Source organism: Arvicola amphibius, chromosome 13 (assembly GCF_903992535.2).
Source record: "Arvicola amphibius chromosome 13, mArvAmp1.2, whole genome shotgun sequence".
Classification (NCBI taxonomy): domain Eukaryota; kingdom Metazoa; phylum Chordata; class Mammalia; order Rodentia; family Cricetidae; genus Arvicola; species Arvicola amphibius.
Genome location: NC_052059.1, coordinates 71,416,939 through 71,436,334, shown reverse-complemented (window position 1 = coordinate 71,436,334; position 19,396 = coordinate 71,416,939). Strand labels below are relative to the sequence as shown.

The 19,396-nt window shown below is 43.3% G+C and overlaps 1 protein-coding gene across 1 annotated transcript in view; it reads left to right on the top strand.

Moving 5' to 3' along the window:
* Nucleotides 1-19,396, top strand: part of Cfap70 (cilia and flagella associated protein 70) — a 68,785-nt gene that overhangs the window by 30,518 nt on the left and 18,871 nt on the right. Inside the window, exons 9-16 of the mRNA XM_038310075.1 lie at nt 1,748-1,847; nt 3,782-3,916; nt 6,884-7,051; nt 7,265-7,345; nt 9,475-9,566; nt 15,090-15,150; nt 15,549-15,743; nt 17,428-17,559. Of these exons, the coding sequence (XP_038166003.1) occupies nt 1,748-1,847; nt 3,782-3,916; nt 6,884-7,051; nt 7,265-7,345; nt 9,475-9,566; nt 15,090-15,150; nt 15,549-15,743; nt 17,428-17,559 (964 nt within the window). The remainder of the gene's footprint in view (nt 1-1,747; nt 1,848-3,781; nt 3,917-6,883; nt 7,052-7,264; nt 7,346-9,474; nt 9,567-15,089; nt 15,151-15,548; nt 15,744-17,427; nt 17,560-19,396) is intronic.

Here is a 19,396-nt window from a genome sequence, read left to right as displayed (position 1 = left end):
GGTGGAGTTGTCTAGCCGACTTTATTCTTGGAACACATAAGGCTCTGGTAGTGGCCCTTAAAGAGAGGACCTTTTGGGCTGGAAAGATGGCTCAGAGGTTAAGAGCACTGACTGCTCTTCCAGAGGTCCTGAGTTCAATTCCCAGCAACCACATGGTGGCTCACAACCATCTGTAACAAGACCTGGTGCCCTTTTCTGGCAGAACACTGCATACATAATAAATAATAAATCTTAAAAAAAATAGGATTTCTCTGTGCATCCCTGGCTGTCTTGGAACTCACTCTGTAGACCAGGCTGGCCTCAGACTCAAAGAGATCTGCATGCCTCTGCCACCGCTGTCCAACTTATAAAAAAAAAATAACAAGACCAAGTTTGTGCATACCTTTAATCCCAGCCAACACTGATAGAACTCACTCTGTGAGTTTGAGACCAGCCTGGTATACATAGCCAGGGCTATATAATCGAGACCCTATCTCAAAAATAAAATAACCCCGTTAGGAATTTTTCCTAACACAAGCTCTTTGCCAACGCAAAAATCCCAAATCCTGGCATGCTGGGATTTGGAGTCCGGACCAATACAACTCTCAGGCCTGGGGGCTGGGGACTACCCCCCCCAATTTAACACCCCCACCCCAAAAAAAAAACAAGAAAGGAAGAAAGAAAGAAAGAAAGAAAGAAAGAAAGGAAGGAAGGAAGGAAGGAAGAATACTCAGGGATATTTCAAAACATTTGCTTTCCACCCCTCCCTGAAGCATTAAATTTCTCTTCTCTTTGGGGCCCTGCAGGGCTCCTGCAATTAGCATCCATAAGAAGAGGCAACCCTTACATCTGGGTTCCCTAGAATGTTAGTCTCCAGGGTTCCCGAGAATGTCTTCAATTGTTAGTCTCCAGTAATTTGTCAAAATTGCTGTTTAGGTTTTATCCTGGTTACTGTGCTGGCCTTGGCTGTCTACAAGAGCTAGTTCCAGGACAGGTTCCAAAGCTATAGAGAAACTCTGTCTCAAAAAAGCAAACAAACAAAAAAACAGCAACAACAAAAAGCATAGAAAGTATTGGGAAGGCATTCCAGTGACTGACATCCTGAAATTCACCTGTGTTTATTTTTCCACAGCTTTTATACCCAACATAAATGGGGAAGGGGGGAGACAGTAACAGAAGACTTTATTAACAAGGACACAAAGGGTAACTCACAGTCCATGGCTTTATCACTCTGAGACATGAAATCATTAGCATCCTATTGTCTAGGTAGCTAAGGTGTTCTAGGTCACTATTCTGAAGACTGTCCTTAAAGAAGGGAGCAGAAGTACATTTGCATATCCTGACCACCTGTCAGGATGGCATGGACTTACTACAATGAGCTATCTTAATTTCAAAAGAACCAAGCTCCAAACTCTCAGATAAGGTGGAAGTGAGCCTACATTTTTCCAGCCTCCACACTGGGCTATAGTACTGAGATTGTCGCAAAAACCAATGAAAAATCACCTGCCTAATAAGACAGTCATTCTTCTCCCTCTCCCTCACTCTCTCCTTCCCTCCCCCCCCACCCCACCTCCTCCCCCCCCCCCGCGCGCGCACATGTATTTCATTACTTTCTGGATGATAGACTTTACACTTAGGACTAGGACTTTCTCTACTATTGAGTCGTACCCCAGCTCCTTGTCCTCATTATTTTCTACAGAAGAAGAATATTTCCATAATGGCCAGTGTTTGCAGTGTGGTGCTGATGGGCTGGTTTTTCCATTTGCAGTTTCCAGAAGCGAATCGCTGATTGCCGGCTCTGGCCTGTGGAGATCACAAGAGTGCCTTTGGTTACTGTACCTAAAGGGAAACCGGGCAAACTTGAGAAGGTAAACGTGTACCGAAATAAAGCTGGTATGCAGGCTTCTGTCCATGACTCCCAGCAACTGGGAAACTGAGACAAGGCTCATTTGCGCTCCAGAGCTGGAGAACAGCCTAGGCAACAGAGACAGCCTTCATCTCAGTTTTTAAGATTAGAAGTGACCAATCAGGGGGCTGGAGAGATGGCTCAGTGGTTAAGAGCACTGCTTGCTCTTCCAAAGGTCCTGAGTTCAATTTCCAGCAACCACATCATGGCTCACAACCGTCTGTAATGCAGGCAGAGTACTGAGAATACTATATACATAATAGATAAATCTTAAAAAAAAGAAGTGACCAATCAAATTAAATGTGTTACTCTGTCTAATCTGATTTTATGCAACTGTTTTTCCTAATGCAACCAATCTGTGGTTCTTTGCCTTGGACTTTCTTGGTGTGTTCCAGGAAAACCTGGATGATTGACCACTGAAGTTCCTTGCTGCTCACAAATACTTGTGCAAGCCTTACTTTCAGATACTTATTTCCCCTTGACCCTTTGCTATGTTCTTACCATAGGTACCATAAAAAAATAGTCATTTTTATCTAGGTCAAAATGAATAGTCCAATTCAGTCTAGTAAGTTTAGTCTTACCTACGGAATGTTCTAGACTCGTGGATAAGCTACAGTTCTGGGAAGACGTAGCTCTGTGAGCTTTTCTCTGTCATTTTCCTGGATGTGTCTCATCTTTATTCCTTGTGTATATATAAATTTTGTGAGGGTGGGCTCATACTGTTTATGGCCTGCACTGAACCTAACATGACACACAGCTTATAACAGGCACCTAACAAACATCTAAGTCATTTGATTTGGTTTTGAAAAAGGCTCTTTTGTATAACAAAAATGTTACCACCACAATGAGCAAAAGGGAGCCTTATGGTACTACTGGTAGGAATGGAAAGTATTCTTTCTACAATGAATTCAGTATGGAGGTTCCTTGAAAACTAAAAATACATCTAACATCTGTTGTAGCTGTATGACTTCTGAGTATTTGCCCAAGTGACTGCAAGCCAGCACAGAGACACTGCACATCACTGTACACAGTAGCAGTTACGGAGCCAACCCAGGCACTCAACCACAGACAAATGGCTTTGAAAACGTGGTTTTAAATACATGAGGAAATTTTTTCAGCCATAAAGAATAAAGTAATGTCAGCTGGGTGGTGGTGGCTCATGCCTTTAATCCCAGCACTTGGGAGGCAAAGGCAGGTGGATATCTGTGAGTTCGAGGTCAGCCTGGTCTTCAGAGCAAGTTCCAGGACAGCCAGGGCTATGCAGAGAAACCCTATCTCAAAAAAAAGAAAGAAAGAAAGAAAGAAAGAAAGAAAGAAAGAAAGAAAGAAGCAAGAGAAAAGAACAAAAAATACTGATTAAGTAAGTCAGTTTCAAAAAGACAAATACCTATTTTCTGTCATTTAGAGTTTCTGAGTTTAATACAGATACTTACAGTTAACATCTGTACATATGACATGAGAGTAGAAACAACACCATTTTGGGGAACCAAAGGAATTAAGGGGAAGGGTGTGTGGAAGACTGTGCTCAGTGCATATTCATACCTGACTAAACATGTCCTTGTGTAACACAGTGCCATCTACAATGAATGTGTACAATGAAAATTGTTTTGTTTTGAGATAGGGTCTCTCTATATAACCCTGCCTGTCCTAGAACTTACTCTGTAGATCAGGCTGGCCTCAGACTCACAGAGATCCACCTGGCTCTGTCTCCTGAGTGCTGGGATTAAAGGCGTGCGCCACTACCACCCGACGTCTTAGTGGAAATGAAGCCAGGTCCCAAGTGTCTATGTGACTGAGCCAAGACCTACAACTGACTACAGGCAGAGCTTGTTCGTGGGGCAGCCTCCACACTGTCTGCTGCTCTGTGCTCTGATGCCTCTGCTCCTGTCCCCTTAGGCCGATGATGAAAATCAGCTTTCGTTTCATGGTGTGGCGTACGTCAACATGGTCCCACTCTTGTATCCGGGGGTGAAGAGGATAAGGGGGGCTTTTCATGTTTATCCCTACCTGGATAGTACAGTCTTTGAAAAGGTAAGAATAAATTTAATAAAGGGTGTCATCCTAATGTTTCCTCCATATGTGTGTTGGTCACGTCTGTGAGGCTGACATCTAGAACCAGTCAGTATATGGCATTCAACACTGTGTCCTGTGAATGACCCCCTCTGCTTAAGGCTGAGAGAAGCCTGTGTCTTTGGGTATAATCAACCACATCTATAAGTCATTTTGGTGCTGAGTCAATTTAGTTACTCCAGTAGGGTCTCCATCTTCCCCATGCCCTGGTTGTTAACCGTGTTTGTAATAACAGACACAGTTTCTAGTCTATAGCTCAGGCTGTTCTTGAACTTGCAACCTTCCTGCCTCTGCCTTCCAGGTGACAGGACATGCCACCATACTTTTTTATTTTTTGCAGTTTTAGATTCCTCCAAAATTTCAAGAGTTTGAACTTTGTCTTTTGAGATACAGTCTCACTGTGTAGTCCTGACTGTCCTGGAACTCACTCTGTAGACCATGCTGGCCTCCCAACTTACAGAGAGATCTGCCTGTCTCTGCCTCCCAAATGCTGGAATTTAAGATGTATGCCACTATGGCAGGCCTGAACATGGGCATTTTTATCTTACTATTTTTACTTGGGTTGGAAAAATAACTCAGATAGTAGAGGCACTTGCAGGCAGCCTGACAACCTGAGTTTGATCCCCAGACCCTGCAAGATGGCAGGGAGTCACCTTCTCCTCAGAGTTGTCTGCTGACCTCTACAACATACACACATACACACAAATAAAACTTAAGAAAATTTAAATTGCTGAGCAGTGGTGACATATGCCTTTAATCCCAGCACTTGGGAGGCAGAGGCAGGCAAATCTCTGTGAGTTCAAGGCCAGCCTGTTATACAGATCTAGTTCCAGGACAACTAGGGCTATTACACAAAGAAACCCTGTCTCAAAAAAAAATTAATTTTATTAATTAAAACAGTCTTTAAATTTAAATATATTTGGTCATAATCTTTTCCTCCCCAAGTCCTTCCAGATCTTCTCCCTGACCCTACCCACCCAACTTTGTTTTTTTTTTTTCTCAAAAAACAAAAGCCCAACTACAACAATAAAACCCCCAAAACCAGTAAAACAAAACAAAACAAAAACCACACAAACAGGAAAACCAAACAAAACCACCAAACTGCTGTCAAATAAAAGCACAAAAAACTGTGGAGTCCATTATGTTGGTCAGCTACTTCTGGACACTGAGGCCCACCCTGGAGTGGGTGATATTCCCAGTGTCACTCCATGGGAGAAAACTAACTTTTCCTCTCCCAGCAGCTATAAATAACATTTATTTACCCTTGTGGCTAGGTTGTCATTCATGCATGCATTCATTCATTCATTTTATAAAGTATAATAAGATAAAACAAAAACTATCATATCAAAGTTAGACAGGACAGACCAACAGAAGGAAAAGAGCCCAAAAGAAGGCATAAGAATCAGAAACCCACTAGTTCACACACTCAGGAATCCCATTAAAACACTAAACTGGAAGCCATGATATATATATGCAGAGGATCTGGTGCAGACTGGTGCAGGACTTCTGTATATGTGTTGTGGCTGCTGCCTTGGTGTTTTTGCAGGAGCGGGCATATCCCTGACTCTTTTGCCTGCCCTTGGGACTCTTTTCCTCCTCCTATTGGATTGCCTTGTCCAGTCTCAATATGAGGGCTTTTGCCTTGTCTAATTGTATCTTGTTTTGTCCTGTTTGACTGTTGTCTCTTGGAGGCCTGCTCTTTTCTTTTTTTTTAATTTTTTTATTGATATTTATTGAGCTCTACATTTTTCTCTGCTCCCCTCCCTGCCTCTTCCCTCACCCCTTTAGCCCTTCCCCAAGGTCCCCATGAGGCCTGCTCTTTTCTAAAGAGGAAATGGAGAGGGAGTGGATCAGGGAGAGAGAGGAGGTGTGTGTGGGGGCAGAGGGAAGGCTGGAGTGAGGGGAACTGTGGTAGGGATGTATTGTATGAGAAAAACACCTGTCTTTACAATGATTACCTAATACATTGTTGTTAAACTTTTCAGGGGTTACTTTCCCCTAGAAAACATGACAAATTCAACTGTGGTTTGAACCATACCAAGGTTTTATTGTGAACTTTAAACTTGCCTCATTCTTTCAATTATAAATTAATTAGTGAATAGCAATTAGACAAATATTATCTCTTTTATATAAATGAGTTATTTACTGAAGTAATTCAGAATTGTGTGTCAAAGATTAAAATTTTTCTGATGATAAGAATTATGATTCCAGGGACTGGAGAGATGGCTCAGAGGTTAAGAGCACTGGTTGCTATTCCACAGGTCCTGAGTTCAATTTCCAGCAACCACAATGGTGTAGGAGGTCCTTCTGTCTTTGTGTTGCTTTCATTGGTTAATAAAGAAACTGCTTTGGGCCCTTGATAGGGCAGAAGTTAGGTAGGTGGAGAAAATTAAATGGAATTCTGGGAGGAAGAAAGCAGAGTCAGAGAGGAACGCCATGGACACGCCAGAGACAGACATGCCGAATCTTTCCCATAAAGCCATTGCTACGTGGCAATATACAGATTAATAGAAATGGGTTAAATCAGGATGTGAGAGTTAGCCAATAAGAGGCTAGAACTAATGATTCAAGCAGTGATTTAATTAGTACAATTTCTGTGTGGTTATTTTGGGGTTAAGTTAGCCAGGATGAACAAGCAGGGGGCCCTACTCCAACACCACATGGTGGCTCTGTAACGACATCTGGTGCCCTCTTCTGGCTGCAGGCAGAACAGTGTATCAACACCAAGTGCAGCTGTGAGGTCTCCTCCTACCACTTTAAATAGCAGGGAGGCCCCTGATTTTCTGTGGTTTTCTATGTTCTACAAGCGAGGGATGTAACGGTGTTCTTCGGGTCTCTGTTCTAGACACTGAACTGATCTGAAGAAAATGGCCCCTTTGGGTGGCCCCTTTACCTATGACTTGTGTTTGTTCCTTTCTTTCCTTTCAGACCAAATGTTTGTTCAGCTTATTCAGGGACACTGGGCACCATCTGGCTCACAATAATAAAGCAGGGGGTCTTAACTCCCCACTGTCGAAACCTGTTTCCAAGAATCTGAAAGAAGAGAAAGCAGTGAAAGACAAGGAGATAGATGGACGGGCTCGGCCTGGGGACTTGGTAGGCTCTTAGACTTTAAGTAGACGCTTGCATCCACTTCCCATTTGGTGTATCGTATTGATGTGTTGGACTTGGTAGGCTCTTAGACTTTAAGTAGACGCTTGCATCCACTTCCCATTTGGTGTATCGTATTGATGTGTTTTGCATCTTAATGTCCCTACTGCTATGAAGGCCACAAAAAAGTCCAAGTTTTGATGTTTCTTTTTGTTTCAGCAAGCACCTAGCATAAAATCCCAGAGCTCAGATACTCCTCTGGAAGGCGAAACCCCTGTGAGCCACAATCTAGAAGGACAGGTAAGTATGCTCAACATTTTAGAGATGAAATTTCATTTCATTTCGCCAGACCTTCACTGAGCACGACGGCTTTAGAGGACATGAGTCACCTCGAGTAGCCTAGGACCCTGGGCAAGTTTGTTCACTGAGACCTTAAAGTAAGTTGGTACCCGGATTGTGTTTAACGTCTTTTCCAAAATTAAGTTTTGTGTTTCATTAAGTCTACATGGAGCACCAGGAGTCCGTCTGCCCTCAAGACCCTGCTCTCCTGCCCCGATCTATCTCCTCAGCTGAGACTCAGAGCGTTGGTGGCTGCTGTAACAGACACAGTGAAAGAAAGTTCTTGCTAGACTCAGAGGAGACGATGTTAGGAGGGAATAGCCCCGGGAAATCATTACAGAGAAGGTGAACCCAAACACAGTGGTGACAGAGAGAGGCACTCCATGGTCAGAGAACAGCTCGAGTGAAGACACAGAGAAAAATTAAATCAATGAACCCAGGGTATGATACAGGGGGAATGAAAAGAGCAGCAGTTCTCAACCTGTGGGTTGTGACCCCCAAAGACCATCAGAAAACATAGATACTTGCGTTATGATTCGTAACAGTAACAAAATTACACTTGTGAGGTAGCAGTGAAAATAATTTTATGGTCCCCACAACATGAGGAGCTGTGTTAAAGGGCTGCAGCATTAGGAAGACTGAGAAGCACTGTAGAGAGAAGTGGCAGGTAGGGAGATACAGAATCTGGAGGACCTGAGCGGCTTTCCGTGGTGCTTAGCTTCATTCTGCAGGGGACTCTTGGGCTCCCGCTTGCCTCTTTCTGAGCTGGCACTGGATACAGAGCCTAAAGAGAGCTCAGTAAGCCCTCTGCACTATCTGCGCCAAAGGTTTGACTCACAGACATTAGGATTGTGAAGGATGGTGAATTAGAAAGTGTGTTGCAAGCCAGACTATTACTTTTATTACTGCTGCTTCTGCTGCTGCTACTTCTTCCTCCTCCATCTCCTCCTCCTCCTTCTTTTCTCTGGTTTTTCAAGAGAGGGTATCTCTGCATAGCCCTGGCTGTCCTGAAACTCACTCTGTAGATCAGGCTGGTCTTAAACTCACAGAGATCCACCTGCTTCTGCCTCCCGAGTGCTGGAATTAAAGGCGTACCCCAGACTTCTTGTCCAGGTTTCATACAGAAGGTGGGGTGGGGTCATGCGGGTCTTTCTTACCGTACACTTGTGCACTGATGACAGTTGGATTTGGGAAAGGAGTTGAAGCAAAGGAAGTCAGCGGCCTACAGGGGCCAGGTTTTGGGCTTGGAAAGTTTGTGGGGACAGGGAGATTGATGAAGAAAAGTCAAAGACAGCTCAGGTTTCAGGTGTTGCTTTGTAGAAGGTTGCCATCATTAAGAGAAGCTTTAAAAAGAACAAGATACCTCAGAGAGCTGTATTTAGGATGCTGGCAAAATAAGTCTGGGTAGATGCGTTCAGCAGTCAGAGTTGTGGGTGGTTAAGACTAGGCAGATATAAGGAGTTGAAGACAAAGCTTAAACATGAGAGGGCTGCTGGAAGAAAGAGTGGCATGCATTTAAAAGAGTTCCAGACAAACGTGAAGGAGTTGGCCAGGCATGGTGGTAGATGTCTTTAATACTGGAGAGTCAGGTTTCTGTGAGTTCTGGGCCCTGGTCCACACAGAGAGTGCCAGGCCAACCAGGGCTACATAGTGAAATTTTGTCTCAAAAAGAAAATAAGGAGCTGGAAGGTGGTGCACACACATTTAATCCCAGCACTTGGGAGGCAGAGACAGGTGGATCTCTGTGAGTTCCAGACCAGCTTGGTCTACAGAGTGAGTTCCAGGATAGGCACCAAAGCTACACAGAAAAACCCGTCTCAAAAAACCGAGAGGGGGGGGGTGTTAAAAATTTTTAAAGGTTCAGTAAGATCCACTGGAGTGGAAATTTCCAAGAACAGACAGGAAAACACTTTCTTCCATGAGCTAACCCCTATTGCTATATTTCTGTCAAATTATTATCCCCTGTAAAACATTAGAGCCATGGAGACCACACTTCATATGCGGTTCATTAAGTAGTTCCTGATATTACTAAGAGTGATTCATTACTGTCTATTTATGAGATTTACCAATAACAAACAATGTCTTTGCAGCAATATTTGGAAGCGGGGACATACATTGTCTTGGAGATTCAGCTGGACAAAGCCTTAGTTCCAAAGCGGATGCCAGAAGAACTGGCCAGAAGGTGTGGGACACTTACTGCATTTGGCAGTTTAGGAATGAAGAAGTTTGTCCCAACAAATGTATTTCCCTTGTCCTAAGCAACAGTGTTTTTGTTTTTTGTTTTTTACAGATAGAGTTTATTCTACTATTGTTTCCTCATTGCAAAGTGTCATTAAATTTTTTTAGTTGACATGAGCAAGAAAGTATAAAGCACTCAGATTCCTACTGTTTTGTTGCAGTATTTTCCCACCTTGGATCTTTCTGGGAGTTGCTTTAAAGCCATGTGCTACAAACGCATGCACATGTAGTGCATGTGCATATACAGTAATTCTCGAAAACTGTTTTTTATCCCCTATCATCATGTTTTGTTTATGTGTTATTATATTATGTATATTACATATGAAATATGTTACTATTTTTTGTTTGTTTTTTTGAGAAAGGGTTTCTCTGTGTAGCCCTAGCTGTCCTGGAACTTGATTTGTAGACCAACCAGACTGGCCTTGAACTCACAGAGCTCTGCAGTGTGAATCCACAAGTCTGGGAGAGGTTCAAAGTAGGGGTGAACACGCACTGATACAGGACAGGTTAGATACCACTGCAGTTGTTCTGACCAACAGCAAGCCGCCTGCTCTGCTCCCACTGTATACCTCGCTCTGTCATGAGAGTAAGAGAGTGAGAGACCCTGCCCTCAGTTTATTAGCGGCAGACAAGACCATGCCTGAGAGCTTGCTGCTCCATTGCTCCAAGTCATTGGCTGAAGGGATTGAAATCCTGTGACAGAGATCTGCCTGCCTCTGCCTCCTGAATGCTGTTTCTTTCTTTTTTATTAAAAAAAAGATTTATATTTTATTACGTATATAGTGTTCTGCCTGCATGTGCTCCCTGCAGGCCAGAAGATGGCACCAGATCTTATTACAGATGGTTGTGAGCCATCATGTGGGTGCTGGGAGTTGAACTCAGGACCTCTGGAAGAGCAGTCAGTGCTCTTAAGCGCTGAACCATCTCTCCAGTCCCAGAATATGTTACTATTTCATCAGCATTTTATCTCTGTATTTATCTTTCTTCATAGTAAGTCTTGCTAAAGTTTTGTCAGTTTTTCTCTTTTCAACTTATTATATGTACGAATATTTTGTCTGCATGCATGTATGTGCAGTGTGTGTGTGTGTGCAGTGTGTGTGTGTGCAGTGTGTGTATGTGCAGTGTGTGTGTGTGTGTGCAGTCTGTGTATGTGCAGTGTGTGTGTGCAGTGTGTGTGTGTGCAGTGTATGTGTGTGCAGTGTGTGTGTGTGCAGTGTGTGTGTGTGTGCAGTGTGTGTGTGTGTGTGTGTGTGTGTGTGTGTGTGTGTGCAGATGGAAGTCAGAAGAGGGCATTAGAATACCTGGAACTGGAGTTACGATGGTTGTGAGCCAATCTCAGTTCCAAATTTATTCCTTCCTTCCTTCCTTCCTTCCTTCCTTCCTTCCTTCCTTCCTTTCTTTCTTTCTTTTTCCAGACAGGGTTTCTCTGTAGCTTTAGAGCCTATCTTGGAACTAGCTCTTGTAGATCACACTGGTCTCAAACTCACAGAGATCTACCTGACCTTTCAAGTGGTGGGATTAAAGTTGTGCACCCCCACCTCCTGGCTCCATTTCTATTATTTTATATTTTACCATGAGGCTCATGGTTTGTTACCTCTTGTTTCTTGGGTGGCTACATGGAATCTCTCAGACTCTGCTTTCTTTCCTCCTCTATTTCTGCTTAATTTCTCGCCTTGCTATGATCTGCCCTGTCACAGGCCAAAGCAGCAAAAAAAAAATTAATAATAATAAAACATATTCACACCATACAGAGAGGAATCCCACATCAGGCGTGCGCTCTCTCTCTCTCTCTCTCTCTCTCTCTCTCTCTCTCTCTCTCTCTCTCTCTCTCCCTCTCTCCCCTCTCCTCTCTCCTTCTGTCTCTTCTCTCTCTCCCTTCCTTTTTTCCTTCCTTCCTTCCTTCCTTCCTTCCTTCCTTTCTTTCTTTCTTTCTTTCTTTCTTTCTTTCTTTCTTTCTTCTTTTCCTTAATTATTTTCTATTTCATGCATCTGTCTGTCTGTGTGTCTATGTGTCTGTTTGGTTGTTTTGAATTGTTTTGAGATAGGACCTATAGCCCTGGAACTTGCTATGTAAACCAGGTTGGCCTTGAATTCAGAGTTGCGTCCTCTCTCCCTCCCAAGAACTGAGGTCAAAGTCACGCACTACTACTCTCAGCTTTTATCTTTAGGGTTTTAATTTACATGTGTCTGTGTGTATGTGCGCGCACAAGTGTGTATCATGTCTGTGCGTGTGTGTCTGCGTGTGTGTCTGCGTGTGCGCACACACGAGTTGCAAGTGCCTGCAGAGCCCAGAAGAAGGTGTTGGATCTCTTGGTGCTGTAGTTACAGGTGGCTGTGAGAGGCCTGGCATGGCGCTGAGAACTGAATCCAGGTCCTCCACAAGGACAGTGTGTGTTCTTAACCACAGTCACCTCTCCAGCCTCAGTTTTTTGCTCTTTAAAATAAAATGAACCATCTTTTTATTTTTAATCTTGGTGGTTTTCCTCTATTGTTTTTCTCTTCACTATTTTTTAAATCAATTTTTCTTCTTCTTCTTCTTCTTCTTCTTCTTCTTCTTCTTCTTCTTCTTCTTCTTCTTCTTCTTCTTCTTCTTCTTCTTCTTTTGTTTGTTTGTTTTTGTTTTTTGAGACAGGGTTTCTCTATAGCTTTGGAGCCTGTCCTGGAACTAGCTCTTGTAGACCAGGCTGGCCTAAATCAATTCTTCTAATCTTTTTTTTAAAACCTTCCTTCCTTCCTTAAAACATAGAACAATTTTTGCTCTCTTTTTCTCTTTCTGGAAGGAGTACAATTAAGTTAATGCCTTGTGGGCTTTCTTCTGTTTTTGTTCTGTCTTAAAACTGAGTTTCCTGTGTCCTGGATTGTGTAGCCAAGGGCAGCCTCTGACTTCTAATCCTGCTGCCTGCACTTCCTCAGTTGCAGGTGTGCACCACCAAACCTAGTTTTATGCACAGAGGGTTTTTTGCATACTAAGCAAACATTCTACCAACTGTGTGTGTCCCCAGCCTCTTTCTTCTTTTTTAAATTTACCTATTTAGAATTAGAAACTCTCGTCTGGGAACTATATTCCCTACAGCCCATCAGTTTTGGAATGTTGACCTCTTATTTTTATTTGATTTTGCAGGTATGTACGTGTATGTTTGTGCTGTGCACTCCTGTATGCACACATGTGTATCAGTGTACTCAGCCATGTGTGCATGTGTGCTAGGTGCATGGGTGTGTGTATGGATGTATGGATTTATGCTGTATACGCATGTATTCATGCATGTGTATTTGTATATTCACCCATGTGTGTGTTGTGTGGGTATGCATATTTGTGCTGTATATTTCTATGTGCACTTATACACACATTTATGTCTCTATATTCATGTGTGTATGTGTGGAGGCCAGAGGGCAGTGTTAGCTGTCTTCTTCTAGCACTTTTACCTTTTTTTTTTTAACATTATGGTCTATATATTCTGCCTGTACTTTGCCCTTGCTTCTTCAGTCCAACCAGACCAATATCTTTTGCTCACATGTGAGGCTCATTTTTTTGTTGTTGTTTGTTTTGTTTTTGAGACAGGGTCTCATTATGTAGCTCTGGCTGTTCTGAACTCAATAGGTAGACCAGGATGGCCTTGAACTCACAGAGATCCACCTGTCTGTGTTTCCTGAGTGCTGGGATTAAAGGCGTTCACCAAGCCTGAAGCTCCTGTTGTTGCAAGCTCTTTACACTGTCTGCTTCTTTGCCTGAAATACCCCTATCCTGAATATCACATGAATTTGCCCTTCCCTCGCCTTGGGTCTTTGCCCAGAGAGCATTATTTTCTGTGGCCTTTCCTGCTGCTCATCTGCTCCACCAGCCTGGGCCTCCTTGCATCATCCTCCAAGGCCCATGCTTATACTGTGTTTATCTCAGTGGTTTTCTTTCACAACCAGAAAGTAAACTCCACAAGGGCAAAGATCTTTATGTTGTTTGGCTCCATCCCTAGGCCTAGAAAAGCTCCTGACGGACAGTAGGAACTCACCACATATCTTCAATGACTTGATAACACCGTCTCTGGAGTGGAAACTAGGAGACTAACAGCAAAGTTAAAAGGAGATCCTTTGCAGAACTGGAGAGATGCCTCAGTGGTTAAGAACAGAGGATACTCTTTCAGAGGACCCGAGTTTGGTTATCAGCACCTACGTGGTGGCTAACAACTGCTCTTAACTACAGTTCTAGGGGATCCAATGCCCTCTTCTGGTCTCTTTAGATACTAGGCAAGCACACAGTGCACATTTATAATTGTAGGCCAAGCACTCATACAAATAAAATAAAAACAAGTAAATCTTTTTCTTTTTCTCTTTCTTTCTTTCTTTCTTTCTTTCTTTCTTTCTTTCTTTCTTGATTTATTTATTTATTTTTGAGGCAGGGTTTCTCTGTGTAGCTCTAGCTATACTGAAACTCACTCTGTAGATCCTGCTGGCCTCGAATTCACAGAGACCCCCCCCTAGTTCTGCTCCCCAAATGCTGAGATTAAAGGTGTGTACTACCATAACCTGATTCAAGCAAGTAAATCTTAAAAAAAGGTCTCTTAGAGTTTGATGGCATTATTGTAATTTAATAAAGCAGTTCTATAAATTATGATTAAGAACATACTTTTTAGGGCTGGAGAGATGGCTCAGCAGTTAAGAGCACTGGCTGCTCTTCCAGAGCGTCTAAGTCCAATTCCCAGCAACCACATGGTTGTATAAGTGCACATAGAAATATACAGCACAAATATGCATACCCACACAACACACACATGGGTGAATATACAAATACACATGCATGAATACATGTGTATACAGCATAAATCTATACATACATACATACATACATACATGCATCACATACACAGATCCATGGATCTGATGCCCCTTTCTGGCATAAAGGTGTACATGAAGATAGAGCACTCATATACATAAAAAAATAAATACATCTTTTAAAAAAAAACCACAAAGCCAGGTGGTGGTGGCTCATGCCTTTAATCCCAGCACTCGGGAGGCAGAGGCAGGAGGATCTCTGTGAGTTTGAGGCCAGCCTGGTCTATAGAGCTAGTTCCAGGATAGGCTCTAAAGCTACAGAGAAACCCTGTTTCAAAACAAACAAACAAATAAATAAAAAATAAAACACAAGCTTTTTATTCTAGGTGAAAAGGAAACTTTTAGTTTTACAAATCTGTGTCCTCTCAGAAACACAGATAGATATAATACCCATTATTTCCCAACCCTTAGTCCAGAGGCCACTTAGCAATACCTTAAGAAAGAGTGTGAGAATAAGGCCAGGGCTCCATTAGCACCATCTTCTATACTGTACTAGGGTTCAGATCTCTATATGAGAGAGCACAGCAATGCTCAAGTGCACTGGAGAGACAGATATCAGATCTCCTCCACATGGACTTGGGGGAAATAGGAAAGAACACAGGCCTGCCAATAATAAAGGTTTTATTGTTTTTTCACAATACAGGGTCAAAGAAATGATACCCCCAAGGCCACCTCTGACCCGCCGGACAGGGGGAGCTCAGAAGGTAGGTGTTAATGCTGGGCAGAGCTGTGGCATTTGGAGGTGGTGTGAACAGAGGCTTCCAGAGGAGAGGAGCCTCTTGGGGCTTCCCAGGTTTTCGTTCAGTTCCATCTGTGATCAGTGAATCACGGACAGTGTGATTCTGTGGTCAGTGAATCACGGACAGTGTGATTCTGTGGTCAGTGAATCACGGACAGTGTGATTCTGTGGTCAGTGAATCACGGACAGTGTGATTCTGTGGTCAGTGAATCACGGACAGTGTGATTCTGTGGTCAGTGAATCATGGACAGTGTGATTCTGGCCCAGCGGAAAGGACAGTCTTATAGCTGCTGTGATGTAGGACTTCTCATCTGTGACCTGGGCATCTCTGAGGCCTGCTTACTGCCGTTTGTTGTCTTCCAGGCAGTGAGTGACTACCACACACAGATCAAGAGCATTTCCAGAGCCATTCTGGATGAATACCACCGAATGTTTGGAAAGCAAGTGATCAAAGTGGGAAGTGACGTAGACAGTGAAACCTTGGAGGAGCAGAAGTGCCAACTCAATTATGAGCTCAACTGCTCTGGAAAGTACTTTGCTTTCAAAGAACAGCTCAAGGTGAAACACTCATTTCCTTGGTTATGTGACCAGCCTCGGGAGCCCCTTCTCTAGTACTTGATCAGTAGTTTCTGCTCTGGCTCTGCTCAGATGAGTCCTCAGGGGGAAAATGTCAGTATTTATTCCAAATGAGATGGTAAGCCCTCATCTTCACTCGGGGCTGGCCTTGAGACCAGACGCCACCCTCTGCCCGCTAGAAGAAATTACGTTCTTGACACTAATTCTACATATCTTTCACTTAAGTCTCCTTGATGACAGAATTAAGAATTGGGAGCTGGTGCTGCACACCCGTAATCCTGGTTCTCAGAAGGTGAATCAAAACAAACAAAATAGTTTATTAAATAATAGTGGCTATTATTCATTCTAGAGCATTTTTTAGTTTGGGAGATGGGTTGTTTCTGATCAACAAGAGATAATAATATTATCACATGGGGTTATTATTAGTATTAATATGATGAAGGTGTTCAATATATAACCTGACTTAAGGGCGGGAACAGTAACTGCTAGACTGTACCATAATGCTGTGCTTATATATTATTAATATTATTATCCCCACCAACTGAGATCTGAGATCCCCAGTAGGTGCTCAGAACTTTGGATAAGGAACTGAAGCAATGGCTCAGCGATTAAGAACACTAAGTTCCCTTCTAGAGGACTCACATTGGGTTCCCAGCACCCACATAGAGGCTCACAGCCATCTGTAACTCTAGTCTCAGGGAATCTAATGCTTAGGACATGGGTATGGAGTGCTGAGCTTCAGATCCAAGGAGCTAGATCTAGCATGAGACTTCTGCATCTACCCAGAGCACAGCTCAACTTAAAGCTTATGAACTGTTTGTTTCTGGAATTTTCCACTTGTTTTCAAACTGGACTTGAGCAGAGATAACTGAAACTGTGGATACAGAAAGACTACTGTATTTGTATAATTTTGCTTTTAGACAGGGTCTGGCATACAACCTTGGCTGCCTTGAATAATGGCTCTCTCCGACTTTGCCACCCTAAGTGCTGACTTTATAGACCCATGCCACCACACACAGCTTTATGTGACATTTCAAACTTCTGTTTACTTTGTTCAGTTGCTCAGACACCACCTAAAGTATGGTGCAATACTGGAGCTATGTATTCACTTAACAAAGAGGAAACTGAGGTACAAAATAGAGCATAAGAGGTTGCACAGTGACAGTATTTAAAGCAGAACCCCATCCTCCGGTCTCTCAGGCCTTAGTTCTCCCCTTTCTCCCTTACACCACAGCCAGTGGGAGTCACAGCCCTCAAACCTACTCCAAAGTTGTTTTTCAGCTCCACGATCCTCTTCCCATGGCGTGAGCACTGCCTTTTCCCTGTTAGTGATGTTGCAGAATCAAGAAAAGAATTTCTTACAACCCAGGCTTGAGGCACAATGTCTTCAAAGCTAGCACTTGGGAGATAGAGGCAGGAGAAGTGAGTTCAACAGCACTGTGGGCTGCATAGTGCATTCCAGGCCAGCCTGGGCTACATAGTGAGACTCTGTCTTTAAATGAATAAAGCCATTCAGGCCATGTTGACTGGGGAGCTCTTAGTGAACTGAGAGCCCTATGATTAACATGGGAGAAAGTGACCATCGCTTGATGTTCTGATGTCCTAGAGTGGGTGGGGGTACACGGCTGCATCGCGTCATCGGAAGGGAATTGTGTGTGTCTTGCAGCATGCGGTGGTAAAGATTGTAAGAGAGAAATACTTGAAGACAACAGCGTTTGAAAGCCAGGAGGAACTGCAGACATTTATCAGTGAGCTTTATGTGTTCTTGGTAGATCAAATGCATGTGGCCTTAAACCAGGTAGGTGTTTACAGCTCAGAGCCTGCTCCTGGTGGAGAAGAGCAGGGCTTCTTTTGAAACACTGCTCTCTTCTTGGTTTATTTCCTTCCTTTAGTGTGCAGATGCTGATGAGATAGTCTGTTCTATACAAGGTACTGACCATGCCTGCTCTTTGAGTTCCCTAGAAAAACTGGTTCTCTGGGGCTGGAGAGATGGCTCAGAGGTTAAGAACACTGGCTGCTCTTCCAGAGGTCCTGAGTTCAATTCCCAGCAACCATATGGTGGCTCACAACCATCTGTACTGAGATCTGGTGCCCTCCTCTGGCGTGCGAGGATACATAGAGGCAGAATATTGTATACATAATAAATAAATAAATCTTTAAAAAAAGAAAAAAGAAAGAAAAACTGGTTCTCTAGATTTCAAAAATGTTACATGGGACTGGAGAGATGCCTCAGCAGTTAGGAATATAATGCTCTTCCAGAGGACACAAATTTAATTCCTGGCACCCATATGGTGGTGGCTCACAACTATAAGTCTAACGCCCAGGCTTCTGAACCCTCAGCTAGCCTTGGACATAGACATGCAGGCAACAAAATAAGCATGTACCTAAATAAAATAAAAGATTTTTTAATGTGGCAGAATTGTTAAATAAAAGCTATGGCAATTGTGAAACAAAAAATTATTTTATTTAATGTGCACAAGTCTCAGTTCTCTTCAGGATAACAGAAATAAGGGAAAGCTGCATCTGGGTATCTTTAAAGTTATGTTACTATGAAGATGACGGTAGCAATTAAATACACATTTAAATTTTTTAATACATTTTTATTTATTTTGTATGTGTATTGCCATGTTGTGCACATGTCGAGATTCCTCCTGTCATTGTGTGGGTCTCAGGGACTCAACTCGGGTCATTAGAATTAGCAGCAGCCTCCTTTACCCGCTGAGCCATCTTGAAGCTCAGGACATCCATTTTAGTGGCTGGTGATCCTCTTTCTTCCTACTTGTCTGCTTGTGCCTGGGTTTCTTGCCGGCTGTTGTGCCTTCCTGTGTGTAGTTAGTGTTACTTCCTGTGTGTAGTTAGTTGTTACTTCCTGTGTGTAGTTAGTTGTTACTTCCTGTGTGTAGTTAGTGTTACTGATGTGAGCAGTGACAGAATCAAACCTTACCATGGCCAGGGAGTCTCTGGCTGGCCGCGCCACTTCACAACCTCAGTCTTCCTGGGATAGGTAGGCAGGAGAGTACAGTCATATGGGACTGAAAGGACAGTCCCGCTTAGACACAGACTCAGGTGATATATAGGGTTTGTTTGGAAAATTCTTGACCATTGACATGAGATGGGATTTGCTTCTGCCTCTGTCCCCAGGGAACCTTTGTTTAGGAGAGGAGACAAGCACAAAACATAAATGGGATGGAGCATATCTCCACAGAGCATGCCAGAAGCCTGTGTGATGCTGGGATCTTTCAGGGGAGGCTTCATGGAAGAAATGTGGCTTGAGCCAGGCCTTCAAAGTTGCAGACATCTCCAGGTGGCTCAAGAGCAGTGAATCACCAGGTCCATCACAAGGCTTAAGAGTAGAAGAATGCAGCATATACAGAAAGTTCACAGAGTTCGGGCACAGAGGCTGAAGTTGTCTCGAGTTGGAGAAGCAGGACTTGAAGTTGGGGATCCATTCCTGATGAGGGCTTTGGGGTATGGAGGGGAGGCCTTTAGTGCTATACAGAGAACATTCGCAAGGTCAGAGGAGTGACTCAATAACTGTTAAAAGCACTGGCTGCTCTCCAAGAGGACCTGGGTTCAATTCCCAGCACCTACATGGTGGCTCACAACCACCTGTCAGTCCAGTTCCAGGGCATCTG